The sequence below is a fragment of the Cryptosporidium andersoni genome, assembly GCF_001865355.1.
Source record: "Cryptosporidium andersoni isolate 30847 chromosome Unknown contig_59, whole genome shotgun sequence".
In the NCBI taxonomy this organism is placed as follows: Eukaryota; Apicomplexa; class Conoidasida; order Eucoccidiorida; family Cryptosporidiidae; genus Cryptosporidium; species Cryptosporidium andersoni.
In genome coordinates this window covers 1160-19878 of record NW_027122832.1, presented here as the reverse complement: position 1 = coordinate 19878, position 18719 = coordinate 1160, and the positions used below count along the sequence as shown (strand labels likewise).

The 18719-nt window shown below is 25.7% G+C and overlaps 11 protein-coding genes across 11 annotated transcripts; 3 read left to right on the top strand and 8 right to left on the bottom strand.

Moving 5' to 3' along the window:
* Nucleotides 1–203: 203 nt before the first annotated feature.
* On the bottom strand, nt 204–1184 carry cand_021850 (choline-phosphate cytidylyltransferase protein; the record flags this gene model as incomplete). Its single annotated transcript, XM_067212415.1, has 1 exon — nt 204–1184. The coding sequence occupies one exon, from the start codon at nt 1182–1184 to the stop codon at nt 204–206; it is 981 nt and encodes a 326-aa protein (XP_067068904.1).
* A 531-nt stretch (nt 1185–1715) lies between these two features.
* Nucleotides 1716–2139, bottom strand: cand_021840 (uncharacterized protein; the record flags this gene model as incomplete). Its single annotated transcript, XM_067212414.1, has 3 exons — nt 1716–1818; nt 1895–2026; nt 2111–2139. The coding sequence occupies 3 exons, from the start codon at nt 2137–2139 to the stop codon at nt 1716–1718; spliced, it is 264 nt and encodes an 87-aa protein (XP_067068903.1).
* Nucleotides 2140–2226: 87 nt separating this feature from the next.
* On the bottom strand, nt 2227–3501 carry cand_021830 (uncharacterized protein; the record flags this gene model as incomplete). The annotated part of the gene is made up of 2 exons (XM_067212413.1): nt 2227–3063; nt 3187–3501. 2 exons carry the CDS (start codon nt 3499–3501, stop codon nt 2227–2229), a joined length of 1152 nt encoding a protein of 383 aa, XP_067068902.1.
* A 442-nt stretch (nt 3502–3943) lies between these two features.
* Nucleotides 3944–5566, top strand: cand_021820 (elongation factor TU GTP binding domain-containing protein; the record flags this gene model as incomplete). Its single annotated transcript, XM_067212412.1, has 1 exon — nt 3944–5566. The coding sequence occupies one exon, from the start codon at nt 3944–3946 to the stop codon at nt 5564–5566; it is 1623 nt and encodes a 540-aa protein (XP_067068901.1).
* A 368-nt stretch (nt 5567–5934) lies between these two features.
* On the top strand, nt 5935–6518 carry cand_021810 (uncharacterized protein; the record flags this gene model as incomplete). The annotated part of the gene is made up of 4 exons (XM_067212411.1): nt 5935–5960; nt 6061–6140; nt 6209–6327; nt 6393–6518. 4 exons carry the CDS (start codon nt 5935–5937, stop codon nt 6516–6518), a joined length of 351 nt encoding a protein of 116 aa, XP_067068900.1.
* A 334-nt stretch (nt 6519–6852) lies between these two features.
* Nucleotides 6853–7512, bottom strand: cand_021800 (ER lumen protein retaining receptor protein; the record flags this gene model as incomplete). Its single annotated transcript, XM_067212410.1, has 1 exon — nt 6853–7512. The coding sequence occupies one exon, from the start codon at nt 7510–7512 to the stop codon at nt 6853–6855; it is 660 nt and encodes a 219-aa protein (XP_067068899.1).
* A 411-nt stretch (nt 7513–7923) lies between these two features.
* Nucleotides 7924–11745, bottom strand: cand_021790 (uncharacterized protein; the record flags this gene model as incomplete). The annotated part of the gene is made up of 1 exon (XM_067212409.1): nt 7924–11745. One exon carries the CDS (start codon nt 11743–11745, stop codon nt 7924–7926), a length of 3822 nt encoding a protein of 1273 aa, XP_067068898.1.
* A 350-nt stretch (nt 11746–12095) lies between these two features.
* cand_021780 (ATP synthase delta subunit) lies at nt 12096–12907 on the top strand (the record flags this gene model as incomplete). Its single annotated transcript, XM_067212408.1, has 2 exons — nt 12096–12533; nt 12719–12907. The coding sequence occupies 2 exons, from the start codon at nt 12096–12098 to the stop codon at nt 12905–12907; spliced, it is 627 nt and encodes a 208-aa protein (XP_067068897.1).
* Nucleotides 12908–13111: 204 nt separating this feature from the next.
* On the bottom strand, nt 13112–14398 carry cand_021770 (uncharacterized protein; the record flags this gene model as incomplete). Its single annotated transcript, XM_067212407.1, has 1 exon — nt 13112–14398. One exon carries the CDS (start codon nt 14396–14398, stop codon nt 13112–13114), a length of 1287 nt encoding a protein of 428 aa, XP_067068896.1.
* A 338-nt stretch (nt 14399–14736) lies between these two features.
* On the bottom strand, nt 14737–16836 carry cand_021760 (SEC1 family protein; the record flags this gene model as incomplete). The annotated part of the gene is made up of 1 exon (XM_067212406.1): nt 14737–16836. One exon carries the CDS (start codon nt 16834–16836, stop codon nt 14737–14739), a length of 2100 nt encoding a protein of 699 aa, XP_067068895.1.
* A 263-nt stretch (nt 16837–17099) lies between these two features.
* On the bottom strand, nt 17100–18401 carry cand_021750 (actin family protein; the record flags this gene model as incomplete). Its single annotated transcript, XM_067212405.1, has 1 exon — nt 17100–18401. One exon carries the CDS (start codon nt 18399–18401, stop codon nt 17100–17102), a length of 1302 nt encoding a protein of 433 aa, XP_067068894.1.
* Between the last annotated feature and the right edge of the window lie 318 nt (nt 18402–18719).

The window sequence follows — 18719 nt, the reverse complement described above, 5'->3', positions numbered from 1 at the left end:
ACTTATATCATTTCTATTGTTTCTGTAAATCTATATACAAAGAAAAAATGTATGACTAATTATTTGTTAGTTTATTATTAATATATCCACCATATTACTAGATTTTAAACTCAATTCACATCTCCTTAAATTCCATCAATATAAATGGAATAATTAATATTTGAAATAGTAACATTAATTGAGTTATATCCCTTTTAATTAGGCTAATTTGGTGAATAAATATCTGGGGATCTATTTTCTCTAAATAAGGATCTCATTGGATCAAATGTCCTTGCAAATCCTTCAAGGTATCTTTTTGATACTTTTCTCCATGCATCAAATGATTTATGTATCTGATTTCTTATATTTTCAACACTCTCATCAAATTTAATTCCCAAAGGCCTATCTGTTAATGTAACTTTTGTTAGCTCATTAGTGACCTTCTCACCCCAGCGTTGTATTCCACGTTTCATTTGTATTTGATTAGCCTTCATATAACCAATATTTAATTCATTAGGTGTTATACCACGTTGTAATGATCTATCGACATAATCTTCATAATTTTGTAATATACGCACAATCAGATCAGTTGTAGATACACCTTGAGTCCTTTGTGTTGCTTTAAATTTCCCGGCTCTCTTTAACCAACCATAAATATCATCTTCATTTACACAAGCTAAATCTTCACTATTACTATTACTAGTGATACTGTCTACACTTGAGTTATTATTATGATCTTCATCATTTCTCTTAATTTGTTTAGCAATATAAGGAGCATCATCATGAGCTACATAATCAATTCTATGTTTCTCAATAAAATTCTCATCAATTACCCATGGACAAGGTGAAATAATTTCATCAATCCACTTTATATGGCGTAAAGTCTCAGTTCTCTCTGCTAGATTTTGAACTGTACGTCCTTTTAAACGATGAGTTTCTTCATCACTAGCTACTCCTACTATTAAATGTGTATATGTAAACATTTTCTTTGCTTGTTCTAATTGTCTCATATGACCAAGATGTAATAAATCATATACACCATCAGCATAAACTCTAACAGGACTATCTTTATCTTCACCTTCTGGACACTTTTTATAGTTACTCTTTTTTAAATAGTTATCGGTGGATCTACTTAGCTTAACTTTAGAATTCAGCTTCCGGGTGTTAATTTCCTCACAATCAATGTTGCTTCTACCCCTCTTCATTAAGTTATTGCTAGTAATAAACTACAAGGATCTAACAAGACAATATACCTTCAGTTAAAATACCTTTAGAATCCTAAAAATTAGTTAATTTAAGTAAGTAGATAATAATTATGATAGAATTTACCGTGATTTGTTGTAAATTTACTATTTCATTATCTTTAGTTACTCTAATAATAATTGATCAGTACTTACCAGATAAAAGTTGTGTAGTTTATTGTATAACTTCTCCTATATACAAAAACTTTCGTTATAACCATATCAAAATAGTGGAAATTCCCCTTTTTAAAATATTTAAGGAGACCTCACCAACTTTTACAATAATACCGACTCACACCGCCAAGAAAAAAAAAGTATTTGAGACGAAAAAATAAAATATTAATTTAAATAATACTCGGATTAATCTTAAATATACTTGAGTTATATATATTGTAGCAAAAATCAACATAATTATAGATGACACTATATTTGAATTAATAAGAGGTTAGATATACACATCTAAGATATAATTTGAATCGTACTGCAAGACAGAATTTAATCTCTAAACTCTTCTACAGCCTTTGTAGCTAATATTAGCATCTCATATAGTGCATTAGAAGATTTTCTAAGTACTAATATATCACAACTCTCAATAGTTCTATATAAAAAGTAATATAAATTAGGGATGTATGTTAGAATGGAGCATTTAATATATATTAGTAATACTAACTTACACCAATAAATGAGTTCCTTCAACCTTGAGATGTTTAATACATATCTGATTACTAACTGGATTTAAATCGGGTTCAATGGAATTTTTAACTATATTGGCTATTCTATTGTCTACAAAATCTATATCTATTTTACTAAAAAGATGAGAATATAATATTAATAATTATATATAAGAATAAAAATATAGATCACATTAATTACAATGTTTTATAACTTACTGTATAATAGGTAGTTTTCTAGTATACATTTAAAGTAATATAATAAGACAAGAAAGAAAGAAATGACATTTCTGAAGCGCTATAACCTATAACTTTTAATGCTAGATCTTGTGGAATTATATATTTATAAAATTATAATAGTCTCGACCTAAAATATCCAATAATTGAAGACAAGAATAACTAAAGTCTGAGAAACAAAGATTAGGCTTTAGAGATTCAAAAAAAACTTCAAAATCCTCTAAATCATATATGTTCTTATTATCATCATTACTTTCAATAATTTCCTTTGTATAAGAAAATCGTGGATCTTCTATAACACTTGAACTATTACATATTGGATATATACAAGTATTATTAATAAAACCACCTCTAGAATGTAAAATTGGCCCATTCATAGAACTAAACATACTCCATAATTCACTATCAGTTTCTGTAAATAATGTCTTAACTGAATTTAAGTGAAGCCTTTTATTAATTTTGCTTAGAACTTTCCAAATATTAACTCCAAGATCATTAACTTTATGAATAATTACAAAATCAATAAATATTGGAGAATAAGCCTCTAAAATTTCACTTAACAAATCAACAAATAATTGAAATTCAGCTGAATTGGATATAGAATTTGTTCCACTAAAATCAGCTGCTAAGGTTATATGAGATATCCATGACCTATATTTTAAACTTATTTGTGCTAATTGATGAATAACTCTTTCAATTTGCCAAATAATAAGTTGTCTCAATTCAATTTTAGATATAAATTTGAGAGATCTTGTTAATTGTAAATCTACTATTCTAATATAATATGCTGGTTGATTTCTACATTGTAGTCCTACACCACTACGTAATACCTGATATATATTTCTAATTACAACTCTTCTTTGCTTTTCTTCTATCATTTTAATAGTTGAAAATATTTCATGATTATATTTTATTATAATACTATTAATACTTTTCTAAGTAGTTAAGCATATTGAAAAATGATCATATTTTAAGGGAGTTAATAAAATAATAATAAATAGTAGCTAATAAGTATAATACTTATTTGCTTTATTACTACTTAGTAAAACAAAACATACCTCTACAAATTCAATGTAATTTGAATAATATACTAATTGATTAATTACCTCTGGTTTTTTTAACGATTTAATCCCTCTTAAAAGCAAAAGTTTCTTGATATTTTCAATTATTAAATAGCAAGTGCCATTTCGTTTCATAATTTCACTACATATTAATTTAATATTGCTTATTTCTTGAAGAGAAAGATCAGTAGTTTCAAGAATACTTGAGTGAACAAATTCTTTATATAAGTTTTTTTTGATTTTTTGCCATAATTTATTTTCAGCCTTACTTGAAACTTTCTGATATGTCCCTAGTTGACTATCTATTTTCATTTATAAGTTTCTATACTATAGATATCCACAAAATAATTTTTTTAGAGTTTTATTTATTTTATAATTATCTTTTAATATCCTTTATTCTTCTAGTATATTAAATAAGTGAGAAATGATTTTATTTATCTTGATCTAAATTTGCTTTATAATAGAAAGAAATTTAACAATTCATGAGACGTTGGCTATTTATATATTTTAATTAGTTAAAATTATTTTTAACTAAAATATTTAAAGTAATATAAGCCCTAAAAATAAAATTTGATTTGTCATTCCAGACTATACCATAAATTACAAATTGCATGTATTATGGCGGTTAAAAAGTTACCGCTATAATTTCTTTAAGCCCATTAAAAAGAATAAAATAAAATATTAATAAAAAATTTAAGAGACTTAATAATTTTCTTTTTTACAGCACGTAAATGTATTATAATTGGCCATAGATATGGTACGTAATAAGTCAAGACATATTTGCATAGATGAAGATGACTTTTATGATTATGAAGATGAAATTTCTTTTTCAGAATATGATTCAGAAGGTTCAGAACATGATTTGAAATCTTCAAAATTTCCGATATCCCAAAATAAAGTAAAAGATCAAGATAAATCTTTAAAGATAACTAAAAAATCCCATTTATCACAAGTTAAAGAAAAAAGCAATCAAGGAAATGTTATTACAAATATTTCAGAACCACCACTAATGAAAGTAAAATCAACAATTAGAACATTACCTAATTATAACATTGTTGTAGTTGGACATGTTGATGCAGGAAAATCTACTCTAATGGGTCATTTATTTGTGAAACTCGGACTAATTGATGAATCAGTAATAAGGAAATATAAGAGAGAAAGTAATCTTATAGGGAAAGGATCATTTGCATATGCTTGGATATTTGATGAATGTGATGATGAAAGAAGAAGAGGGGTAACTATAAATGTCTGTTCAAAGTCTTTTGAAGTAGATGATTGTATAGTCACAATTTTTGATACACCTGGGCATAAAGATTTTATTCCAAGTACTTATACTGCAACAATATTAGCAGAAAGTGCTATACTTGTAATTGATTGTGATAATTTTGATCAAAGATTTACTAAAGGATTAATTAAAGAACATTTGTTATTTATTATTTCAGCTAATTTATTAAATCTCATTGTTGTAATAAACAAGATGGATCTTAGAAACTGGGATATACAAATATATAATAATATTAAACAAAAAATTAGTGATTTCATTGCTAATATTAATTTTTGTAAAATTAAAAATACTTGTTTTATTCCAGTAAGTGCTCTTTATGGTATTAATATAATTGAACAGATAACACAAGATCAAAATTCTGCATCATGGTATAAGGGCCCATGTATATATCAAATTTTAGAGAATATTGCTAAACTAAAAATTCATGAATCTAAAATGATACAGGACAATAGAGAAAAATGTCAGTGTTTTAAAGATAATAATTATACAGAATTCATTGCTTGTATCACAGATATTATTTCATCTTCTTCTAATGAAACAAAAATCTCTATAATCATTAATTCAGGTATACTTAATATTGGAGATAATTTATCTGTTCTTCCTATAAATACAACAATTAAGTGTAAATCTATTATATTAGGTAATGGTAAACATGTCACTGCTTGTAAAGGACCTATTTTTGTAAATTCCTTAACTATTTTTTCTAATATTCCATTGTATCCTGGTTATTTAATTATATCTAATATTAATCATAGAAATAATCAAACTTTGACAATACCTTATTATATTTATCCTGTTGCTATTCTAAATAGAATTTTTATTCAACCAATATTTATTATGGATAATATACAGAAAACAAATCTTTATTGGAACATTCCAGGTAAATCATTCATGTTGTATTTCCATACACAAACAATTGATGCAATACTAATTTCTATTAATAAGGATAATAATATCTATGAATTCGAGACAGCTCAAAATGTTGCAGTATGTTTAAAATGTGACTGTAACTATATTTCTAATTTTAGCAAAATTTCTGTAAGAATGTCCGGGGTTACTGTATTGATTGGATATATTATTAAGAATTCGTAAACTTCCAAAAAAATTAACTTTTTTTTATAAAAATCTTATAACTATATTTATGTTCTGTATATATGTATTGTATAGGTAAAAATAAATATCTTTATTTAAATATATTTGAAATAACTAGAAATAGTTAAACATACAATTTTTCTCTTATAAGCTGGTACCTAAAAAATTAAAATTTATTTAGCGCCTATTATTATGACCCGCCTAAAGGTTTTATTAGAATAAAGTGATGTAAATTTAATTAGTCTCACTTCTAAAGATCTTTTCTAATATTACCATTTGAGCCAATATATATTGTAATTTTGATTCCCTAAATCTTTATAAAACTACTGGAGACTTTATGATTATTATAGAATTATCTTATAAAGAAAATGATGCATTTTGGTCCAGTAGCTAGGTAAGTAAAAGTACTTATAATTTAACTAAATAAAAATTTAATAAGTTATCCCAAATAAATAAATATATTTACTTTCCACCCATATATTTTTTATATATAGAGTACTAACTCAAATAGTACTTATAGCAGGGAATGCAGTCTTACGTGTGACACTTCATGCTTATAAGGAAAGTATAGTCAGTAAGTTACAAATTTATTAAAAAGTATACAAGATTTTAAAATTTAATACACTTTAATATTAACTATAGATGGTAAACCAATAGATATATTAGTAAATTCATTAAATAAAAGGATGAGTATAACTGAAGCAACCAAGATACTTGGATTAGAATCAATGTCTTCAATAACAAAAAAAGATATATTATCTGTAAGTTTAAATTAGAAAAATAAAATAAATATATCCACTTTATTTATTAATATAATAATTATTAGAGAGCCAAGAGAATGATTGAAATAAATGAGCCAAATATTCATATGAATTATAGAGGATCTCCTTATATTCAAGAAAAAGTCCGAATAGCTGAGAAAATACTATATGAAAATATCAGAAGTAGCTAGAATAAAACTTCAAGCTTCTAAATACATATTATTTTATTCCCTAAAACAGTATATTCACTATTTGTAATTCTAAACATCATAATAAACTACTTGGTAATTGTCTGAAATTAAAAAGTACTATCAATAGATTTTATCATATAAAAAATTTATTATAATTAATGACTCCAGTATATTAATTAAATATAAATAGTTGCTATTAATTATATAATTGTAAAGACAAGGTAGAATATTTCAGACATACTGGATATTTTATTATTATCTACTATTTTAAAGTAATGTAGATACTTATTTAAATTTCTGTAGAATATTAAGATATATTAAAAAATGTTGAAAATTATACCTCAACTGCATAAGGTAATATTAATTTTTGACCATACCATTTACTCATTGCATAATAATAGAAGAAGTCAACATAGATTGCCGTCTGAATAACTCCTCCTATCCATCCAACCCAATTTACATAGTGTTGAATGTAGAATCTATATATCCAATTAAAGATATAGAAAAGTCTATATAAACCCATAGTTACTACATAATTTGACGTTAAATTTTCAACTTCTCTCATTTTTTGTAATAATATTAATTGTGGTAATATAGCAACAGATTCGAGCCATATAGAAAAACCCCATAATATTTCAGAAAATATCCATTTATCTGAAGTAATAATACCAAGTAATAAGGCTGGTAATAACAAATATTTTTGATATGAGAAATTATCTGCACTTTTATCGTATGTTCTACTTATTGGGATTTGGTATCTCATTAAATATATACAATAGCTTGTACTTCCTATAAAAATAACCTTCATCAGACTATTGTATACTGATACAAAACTCCATAATAAGTCTATATAACGGCTACAAAATACAATTAAGTATATTTCCTGCATTCTACAAGATATTCCCAAGCAGCTTTTGCTTTTCCTTAACTTTACTAATAAAAGAAATATGCTCAATAGGTGAAGCATATCACCAAAAAATCTGAATATATTCATCTTTAGTTAACTAAATAATAGGGATCAGATGGGGTATTGCGATTTAAAGGACTCTTATTGAGTTTTGAAATATGTGAGAATAAAGGCGGCAAATCACGAGATACAAAATTCCAGTAAATGGGTAACTTACAAAGGAAGATTAGGTAAGATTATAACATGCATATGGGCGCCTAATACTGAGACATTTTTAATCTTAAAAGATCTTGAAATATCCTAAGGAATAGCGCAAAATAAGTGAATACTCATAAGGACTTAATACTAAATTCCGATGAATATCAGACTTTATTGTTAATAGTCATATTGAGATAACCTTTAATAAAGAGAAGGTAATAGTATACCCGCGATTACAGATTATAACACCACTTCTATCTTACTCTAAAATAATTATTTTATGCCACTTAAATGAGATTATTAATTTATTTTAATGGATGTAATAAAACCCTTATTTTTATCCCATATATATTTAAACAATAATAATAAATTTGGGATTCTTATAAGTATATCACTATTATCTGACTTTAAGATACAACTTGGTAATGTAGTATCTGGTTGGAACTTTATTGGCTTTGCTAATAGAGAAGTAGGTTTATATTTTATATATATTTTGTCTGGGTATGGTTGTTGATGTGGATCAAAAATAAATTCAATAAGCTCACCCCATTGAACCTTTAGATCACTAATTAAATGGTAAAATAATTCTATGGATAAGACAAAAGAATTCACCTTAGTTATACCATATTTTAGAGCTTCTTTTGAATCCAAATTTACATATTTTGCTTGAAATTCAGCAAATTTACCAGATTTTTTTGATTGAGGGTGAATCAGATTATTATAATTTGTTTCTAATGTTAAAACTAGATCAGAAACTGGTTCCCCATTAGCTAGTATTAATAATTCATTTTTGGGTAATGATGGAGAATTATTAATAATAGTTTTAATATATAATTTAGCAATATGAATAAGTCTTCTGGAATTATAATTACTTGGTAAGTTAATCATTAAGCATTGAGGATCATATTCACTAGAAATATAGAAATAGGGTAATTTTCCATTACTTGATCTTTTTTTAGTATGATAAATCATTTCTAGTTTATCATAAATTTCTTCAGGCATAAAGGTAATATCACTATTTTCGTTTTGCTGATAATTTAAATCTACTATTAAAGGTATATTACTCCAATCAGTACTTGCTAATAACCATAAAGCACGTATGAACCCAGTTGTTGGAGTTGTTGGAGTATCTAAATAAGACCAAGGATACTTAGAAGATATATATATATAAGCTACAATGTGTTCTATGAACTCTTCACTAGATTGTATTTTATGTATAGAAGCAAATTGTTTGAGTTTTTTAACAGTAGCTCGAAAAGGTGGAAATATATTTCCAAGAATACTTAATCTTTCACTTGTCTTAGCATTCCACCATAAAGATTTCAATTTTGATAAACTTAGGGGTTTTAATATATTATCTATAATGATATCTTGTGTTAATTTTTCTACTTCAATAGTCTTTTGAGCTAATTCAATAAATTCATTTGGATGGAAAATACATAGTCTAAAAGTTGTTGTAGAATCCCAATATATATCTAAAAAAGGAGTAAGATCATCCATACATTCATTATATGATTCTTTTAATTCCTCTAAATTGTAAGAAATATTCTTACTTATTTTTGGGACTATATCACTACCAATCCCATGAATTTCAATAAGCTCCTTTCTTATTGTTAGGAGAAAAGCTATCTTGATTTTTTCAATAGCATCATTATTTTGTGGCCATGCATTAGACTGCTCCATTTCAATAATACAAGGAATAGGTCTTAAATCTTTGTTTAAATCAGATGCAATTTTATTGCTTGATATATTAGTTACATAATGTGAATAATCCATAAATCTTAAATAGGGACTAGATGATGAAACAGATTTTATTGTTAATGGTATAGAAGTTAACTGTAAAATTTTAGTTTTAAAGTTATTAAATGAATCATATATATTTCTTTCATTATTATTGTATAATTCTGTAGTCCCAAATGGGCATATAGTGGAACATATAATTGGAATTCCATTTTCTAAAGAGTTAATACTAGCTTCTGGTAAATACATAGAAATAATGCAATTAAATATTTGTGAGTATATATTATTTGTCTGAAAAATATAATGCTTAGAACCATCTTGTATTACATTGTTATCCCATACTATTGTTTCAACTATACTTCCATCTTTAAAACGTCTCTTCTCCGCTTTTTCTCCCCAAAAATTTTGGAAGTTTTGTGCTTCCTTTGTTCCTACATTAGGTCCTCTATCAATAAAACGAATAATATTTGGAGAAAACTTTAACCCTACTATGCAGCTATAACCATTATTTATACTAACTTCTCGTAAACAAATAGAATTCAAACGATCTGAGTAACCTCTTACAAGTAGTCGTTTAATCAGATCTAATAAATTTGATGATACGAAATCTTCCCATCTTAATTCTATAGGTCTCATTTGTTTATTACTATCTGGTATTTTAACATAGCAAGGATCATCATTTGATTTAGGATAAAACATTGAAGCTTTCAAAGGTCTATAATCCATGGGATAAGTAATAAGAAAGCATGCATCAAAATAAAATAGGTTAAATCTAGATCCAAATGTTTTAGTTATATCATCACATTCATTTGGTATCATAAAGATGCTATTAATTGTATATTCGTGATATTTAGGTTTACTATAATTTAAAATTGTAAGTGTTTTATTTATAGTAATTTTTAATTCTTCTAGAATACTTTGATATCTCCAAAAAATATTAAATATCATTGATTTATCATATAAAATAAATAATTGTTTACAGATGAAGTTACTATTAAATAAATGAAGTTTGTCTGTCTTATTTTCAAATTCTTTAAAATTAAGTAATTTTTGAGATATCACCTGATTATTTCCAATAATATAATAGCCATTGTTGTTACCATTTAGCCAAGATTCAATCATTAATTTTAAAGAAGTTAAAGTTATACGAAATAATTGTAAAGGAGTTAATTTTAATATAAATCCATTTGTATCATTTTCATATATATGAAGTAATAAAAAAGCCAATATTTCTACTCCTAATCCATTGATTATTGTGAAATTGCCATATTCTTTATTTTCAAATGTATAATTTCCAGTTAAGTTCCATCTCCTTGACCACAAAATTAATAAAATTAATGTATCTTTGATAATTTCTGATCTTTGAAATAATTTGACAAATTCCTTTGTTTGTTCATTAATTAAACAATTACTTAAAAGAGCCCCATTATATTGAGGAGTTGGTGGAAGTAGCCCAGGATTAGATATTTTTATTGTCTCATTATCTGTATAAGAAATTGGACTTCTTACACAGTTTCTATATGGTGAGAGTGCTTTATTTGGCATACAATCAGACTCAAAACATGGTAGAAGACGAAATTTACAATTTAATATTTCTTTAGTTTTTGAGCTGAAAGATTTATCAAGTTCAAAGTTTAAGCATAAAATTGGTGTGTAACTTAAATCATTTAAATACTCAATGTATATACCAGTATCTTTAATCAAAGAATTGTCTATTAAATTAGATAACTTCACATTATTTAAACTACTATGACTATTTGAGAGTTGTAGGAGCTTATTGTAATTCAAAGAATTAACTTTAATACCTTTAATTTTATTAATAGAAAATTCACTTTTAAAATGGTTATATAACTCCCCAACAAACGATGCTCTCTTCATAAAATATATATAATTTAAGTAATCTTTAGAATCAAATATTTCACTAGGCATTAATATACTTAAATCAACTGTAAAGCATTTAAGTTGTATGATCTCAGTTATATTTGCTGGATTAATGTCCATATTTATAATCCTGATATTATCTAGATCTATATTTGAAATCAATTTCTCTTCTAACTTGTTTCTACAGTTATCTTCATATATTTCTAATTTACCCAAATGGGGATAGTGTTTGGATAGTGGGTACTTCAACTTAAAATTCACCATCTTTGCAAGGATATCCATGACATAAGGTAATAATCCCGGAATATAAATACTATTAAAAGTACTGTAAGGTCTGTATCTCGATAATATCTGTTCTACATGATTATGCAGAACTATATCGAAATTAATTCTCTCATTAAGAGAATTAATTTCAAATACTTCTTCTGCAGTGCTTAAACCAAGTTTCCTACGTTTCTTATAGCCTAGATCCTTCTTATTACCTATTTTCCTATTTCTCATTTTCTTACAAAGTTCTTATATCTTATATATGGGTAACTTTGAATAGAAAAAATTTAACTATCTCCAAAATCGTCTTTGATTGACAACCTATAAAGCGGTAAAAATAGCCGCCTGATATTGGCGGTAATATAATTGAAAATTTTCTTTTTTATTTACTACTAGTAATTATACCACTTATAAGACTTATGACTTGCAAGAATAATCAGTAGAATATATCTGATTACCTCTTAGTTATCTGAGAAAAACTAAATGTAACAGCTTTGTTGAGCTGATAGGACAACTCAATATATTACACTACTACTAATCCTAAGGTTATGGAGCTTAAAATATTGAAATTTGGAATATGTAATATGTTCTACTGTAGGAACTTAGTATCTGGATCCTTAAAGTATAGATTAAGATATTTACTAAATCAGGATATAAATATCAATCAAAGTGGGGAACTATTTATTGAAGATAAATATGCTCATGCATTGTTTAAAATTGGGAAGAAGGGAAATGAGCTTGAAATATTATGTGAAGACTTAAAATTTGCTAGTGATTTTATTGATGGAAATAAAAAATTAAAACAAGTATTTGTAATACCAGGTATACCATTAGCCACTAAGATGGAATTATACAATGATTTAATTCAGAATATGGGTCTAAAGAGTAATACAAGCAAAAGATTTTTACAGATAATTGCACAAAATCAAAAAATTCAGCATGTTAATAAAATATATAAGTCATTTATGAATGCTATTGAACGATCAAATATGATAAATCTATGTATTGTTTCTTCTTGCAAGGTAAGTTATAGGAGTGATGATACAATCTGGATATTTCCGTTATATATCTTTTAATATATCAAAATAGTTAGCTAAATGTATCAATATATATTAATAGGATATTTTTATTTAATTCATATGCAAAATTTCTCAATTTAATCTCATATAACTTTGCAACTATACTAAATTATATTGCTTATGTTTAGGATCTAAGTGATAGTCAAAAGCAAAAACTTGAATCATTGTTAAGAAGTTTATCAAATAATATTAAAATTGAATATAAAGTAGATCCTAGATTACTTGGGGGTATAACGATACAAGTAGGAGAGTTAATGTTGGACTTGTCGGCATTATCAGTTATTGAAAAAATAAAAAACTCTATTACATATAATTAGAGTATATATATATATATATATATTACTTATACATAAAAGCTTAAATATTTGTATTATTATTGTTTCTATAATGAAAAGTGGACTTTATCTAGTTTCATAAACTTTTATTTTTTCTTTAATCTTCTCAATTCTTAGATTATTAATTATATATATTTTATATTCCTATCCTTATTTAATCTTAAATATCCATAATTCCATATCCCTCTACTTTTTGGTAGAACGTTTAAATTGTGCAATTTTGTCCTTTATAATTTTTACTCTTGTTTTTACGCCATCTTTCTTTTCTGATCTCATCTTATTACCTATATATTTAGAATTTATGGCATGCAATTTAGTATTTTCAAACATTTCATTCAGCTTCATAATATTTATTTTATTTTTATCTTTATTTACTTTATCTTTATTGTTTACTTTATCTTTATCTTTATCTTTATTGTCTACTTTATCTTTATCTTTATCTTTACTGTTTACTTTATCTTTATCTTTATCTTTATCTTTATCTTTATTGTTAGTATAATTAGTTTCATCACCATCTTTATTATCGTTATCATCTTCAGTATTTGAATTTTGGTTATCTATTTCATCCTTGGGATATTTACTATTCCGATTATTTTCCTTATAACTAATAGAACTCTTATTAGACTTTTTGTATCTGTTTATACCTTTTATTAAATATCTATTAGTATCATCACTACTACTATTTGATAAATTTTCTTCTCTAATATTATTCTTTGTTTGAACTTTATTTATTTTATCTACATTATTAATTTTTTTAGAAATATCCCCCTCAAAGCCATAATCACAGTCTTTTACAAATAACTTTTCACATTCATCATCATTTAAACTATATCCTTGATTAAATACATCAACAAGTTTATGTAAACCATCAATTATATGCTCATCCTCTATTTCACATAGATCTAAGAATTTTTCTAATTCTCCAATTGCAGTATATACTTTTTCTAAAGAATTTTCAACATCCGATATGTCTTTCCTCAAGGTTTCTACTTTATTTCCATGAACTTCCAAGTCACTTTCAAGATTTTTTTCAATATTAACTAGTTGTTGTATATCAGATATATGTTTTAGAAATTCAATATTATCTTCTAACAAATTTTTTGTGTTAATATCAATATTAAAATCAAATTTTTTGTTTTTAATATCTATTTTAGTGTCTGCTTTACTTTTTGTTTTTATATTATTGGACTTTGTTTGATCTTTCTTATCATTGTCCATATCTTGATTTTTGGGATTTTTATCAGCTACATACTCTGGATTTGAGTTATCATCATATTTTTCTTTAGTATCTCCAAGTATTCCCTTATTTATTAATGATGCTTCATCTGTTTTACTATAATCTTCGTTATCTGAGTCTCTTAATAGGGAGCTATCAGATTCAGTTGTATCTTTTACTTTTCCCATTAAAAGTGTTTGTAGTAGCTGCTTCCCTACAGACATTTCTTCATTTGTGTTGATATTATAAAGAGTCATATTATAAGGAAAAAATCAAAAAAAGAATTTAATACTAAGAGAACAATAACTTTGCAAAAGAGATGCAAGAACCACATGCACTTAAAGTGTCCGAAGACCCCGCCATGCAACGTCTATTAGTCATCTATTTCCTTATCTATATAAACTTACTGTTATTGATATTAGTATGTAATATATAATAAAACTAAATATTACACCTATATATAGTAAAAAAAAAAAACTTAATTTTCTTTTTTTTTTTTTTTTAAATAGCTCAATGTAGTTTAATTATGCTAAAGTTAGGTGATATTGTCCTTTTAGTTTTGGACTAAAAAGTAGAAATATCATCCTACTCTTTACTACAAAATTTGTTCAATAAGCTGATTTGGAGTAGTAATATTTAATCCTCCAATGTAAATTTCGAAGCCAGTTTCCCTGGAAATTTCATATATACATCTGATTTCAGGAAATGTCAATGAGCCAACAATAAAAATAATAATTTTTTTTCTTTTCTGATTTCTAGAAAATGAAGGAAAACGTTCTAAACTTGAGTTTTGTCCATCTTGATATAATGAAGCTTGTACAAGTGGATAGCTTTGATTCAAATTGAAGTTTGGATTCATAAAATTAAAACATAGACCAATACTTGATGAGTTGTTATTTATTGAGTTTATTATATAATAAACAAGTGTTTTAATAAAAGGTTCATACCTTGATAATTCTAATTCAGCCGAACGTAGCCTATTTTTAAAGTATTTAAGTCTCTCTTTATTATTTGTATAATCAAGTCTATGTATATGACGTCCTGTTCCAGCTGCAATATCATCAAAAGAACCACAAAGACCAAGGCCTAGCAACTTCTTAATAACAGTTTGTTCATCAACTGAAAAATTACCAGTATTAAAAAATATATGCAAATCTTCATTATTTACACCATAGACTTGTGATAGATATAGCAAAACTAATCGTAAACGGTCCTTTCTATCAGTTATAGTTATAGAATTTGAAAAGTTACTATTTGAGATAAGTGTTCCATTATTATTACTATTTTGAAGAATTTGAAGAATAGTTGCTTTAGTTTTATTTAAGTTGATATTCTTACCTTCTGAATCTATAAATGTAGCAATACTTTGTTCAATTTCTCCATAATTTATAAGGTTCTTTTTTTTAAGTATATTAAAACATTCACCTGTTAAATTGACATGTGTCCAATATTTTGAAAGTGTTTGTTGATATTGAGGAAGAGATCTAATAGCCATTATAGTATCATTAGTATTTAAATTTTCATTTTGCTCATGTAAGTTGCTACGATGAATTTTCGCTGTTACATTTGTATGGGTAAATTTTAAAACTTCTTCTGTTATACTATGATTAACCATTTGAACGTGTTTATGTCTATAATTAACCCACAAGTCATCTCTTTCATCAAATATTACAACTTTCTTCTCATTTAATCCAGAACTATTTGTAACGTAATATTCGTATGAGTCATCACCCTTATTTTTAGATTCTGAACTACTTCTAAAATTTCTACTTGAATTAAGTCCAGAATTTCCAAGTGATATTGACCAGTTTATATTTGAAGGTTTTGTAATTTCATTACTATTATTAGTTTCCATATTATTATCATCATTATAAGATATATTTGCTAAAGACCTTCCAGTAGTAACTGGAATTTCCAACAAATCATATGCAAGGGCTTGATAATAATAATCATGTATATACAACGGTGCACTATCAAAGCTCCTATCCAATAGTAGCATAATACATGATGAATCAACAGTCTCAGATATTTTTTTATCGGGAGTTATCATAAATAATTTATTAATTTTATCAGCTATTTGACGACACATGGAATTAGTTTCTATATTCAGATTGTTCTGATAACGAATAAGTGGTTTTGAGGTAATACCTATTGTTTTACAAAAAGTATAAATTCCATATATTAAGGATTGCAAGGAATTATTTGATAAACCAAGAGTTGTGGTAAAACAACTAGATGGTTCAATATAAAATGATTTACTATCATATGGAATAAAATCTAAATTAAATTCCTTCAGTGACTTTAATTTTTTGAGAATTCTCTCATTTGAACATAATTCATCAAAAACATTGTTTTTATTCCCTCTGAAGCTTGTTAAAAATACATGTGCTGATTTATACATATCTTTACTAGAATAATCACCGATCAAGAGATCCATACTCTCTTTCTTATTTGTCAAAAAGTATATGCAATCCATCTTTCGTAAGGCTTGGCGTTTCATTTCAATTAGTTCTACAATAGTTACTCCAGACTCCAAAATATCATAGAAACTACAGCATGCTGAAAGTATTTTAAGTGTAATATTATCTACTACCATAATCATATAGTTACTAACTGTTGTGGAAGATAATTGAGCCCTTACTGGACTAATAATTTCTCCCAAGATACGAGTTCTACATATATCCAATAAGCTCATGTAAACCAAAAATCTTATAGATTTTCCATTTAAATATTAATTAAGTAAAAAATATTACTAATACTAAATATGAAAATATGTAAATGGAGAGGGAGAAAGAGTAAAAATTATGACACCCTCTAAGTTATAGGCCAAAAAAGTAGCGGGAAAATTCTATTCATGCATGTAAATCTATTGTAAATATATTGCTATCTTAGGATTTGAGTTTTTATAAAATTTTATGTTACATTAAATTAAGTTGTAAAATCTTCTCAATGTTCAATTTATTTACTTGTTATAAAGTTTAATCCGGGTAAAGATGCATAAATAGAGGCTCCAGAATAAGAACGTATAAATGGTGATATTGGTGGAGAAATAATATTAATAAACTTACCAAGAGGTTCTAATTTTGGATCTAATTCTATTGTAGTTTTTAATTCAGAAAGTAATCTTTGCTCAAATCCATATGTTGCAGCTATACCACCACTAACTAATATATTCTGGACTATTTCTTTTCTAATATCAATATTACAAGCTTTAATTGATGGGATAATTCCATCAATAACAATATCATAAACTATTTCTGAATCATATTTATCATCCCCAAAAAATAATTCAAATGGTTGAGTCCGTGAATATTGATCTATAGAAATAATCTGATATATTATTCCATCATTAGAAATATAATTATACTCGAAATTTCCAATTAGATCATTATTAGATTCATCTACTATATGATTATTTTGAGGTTTTACAATTCCACATTGAAAAAGAATATCTTCAAAAATTGGATCTTGTAATGATTTAATAATGGTTAATTCACTGTTAATTATATCTTCTTTATCTTCACTAATTATATCTAACTTCCTAATTAATATACGTTTGAAATAATCTATAATTTGATTATATCCAAAATTAAGGATAATAATTGATTGAATAATTGGATATCCATTGTATACAGGATATATTACTGTTTCTGATATACCAATATCGACAACAATGCCTGTTGGTATTCCACTAGTATATAATGCTACTAATGGCTCTTCAATAGTACAAATCCCTGGAATACCCATATCTTTAATCAAATAATCAATTATACAATTACGAATTGAATCTGGAAATAGTACTTTCTCAACTAATATTACAGAATAATCTTTTGGATTACATTTCAAATATGATGTATATAATTCTTGCAAAAATGAGAGCCACTTAATCTTCCATTTCCCTAAATGTTTAATTTTATCAACATAATTAAAAATCAATTTATTCCGACTTATTCTACAATCAGAATTAATATTATTTGAAATATCACTAGTTAGTTGGTTAAATTTGATATGTGGATCTCTTTGATCATCATCTAATACATCATCTTGATTAATAATCTTACCAATGCTTTTTCTATTCTTATTCTCAATCCTAAATCTATCAAAGCATTCATCCCACAACTCCCCTACTTGTAAAATAGCAAGTGGTCTCAAAGAATTTGAAAATCCAACTTTAATATACTTTCTACCTATATTTAATACAATACAAGATTTATTTATAGGCCAGTAATCAGTTTTTGTCACAAAATCCTTATCTTCCATATCTTGTCATTACCCTTATAAAGTGAAGAAAAATTACAATATTTCACAACAAAATAACTCCCGCTAAAAATATTTATATCTTATCTAACTGCAGAAAGAGGGTATCTTATTGGATATTTGGTTGTTACAGATTATTGAAGTCTACTTTTAAATCCAAAGATTCTTCTTAATAATATAACTTTATAGTGCTACTAAGCTTATTATTATATATTTTGTTATAAATACTTTTTTAAAATAAGAAAAAGATATTTAAGTAAGAAGGTACAAGAGGATCAAATAATTATGGTTCTAAATTTAAAAACCATATATTTTATAATA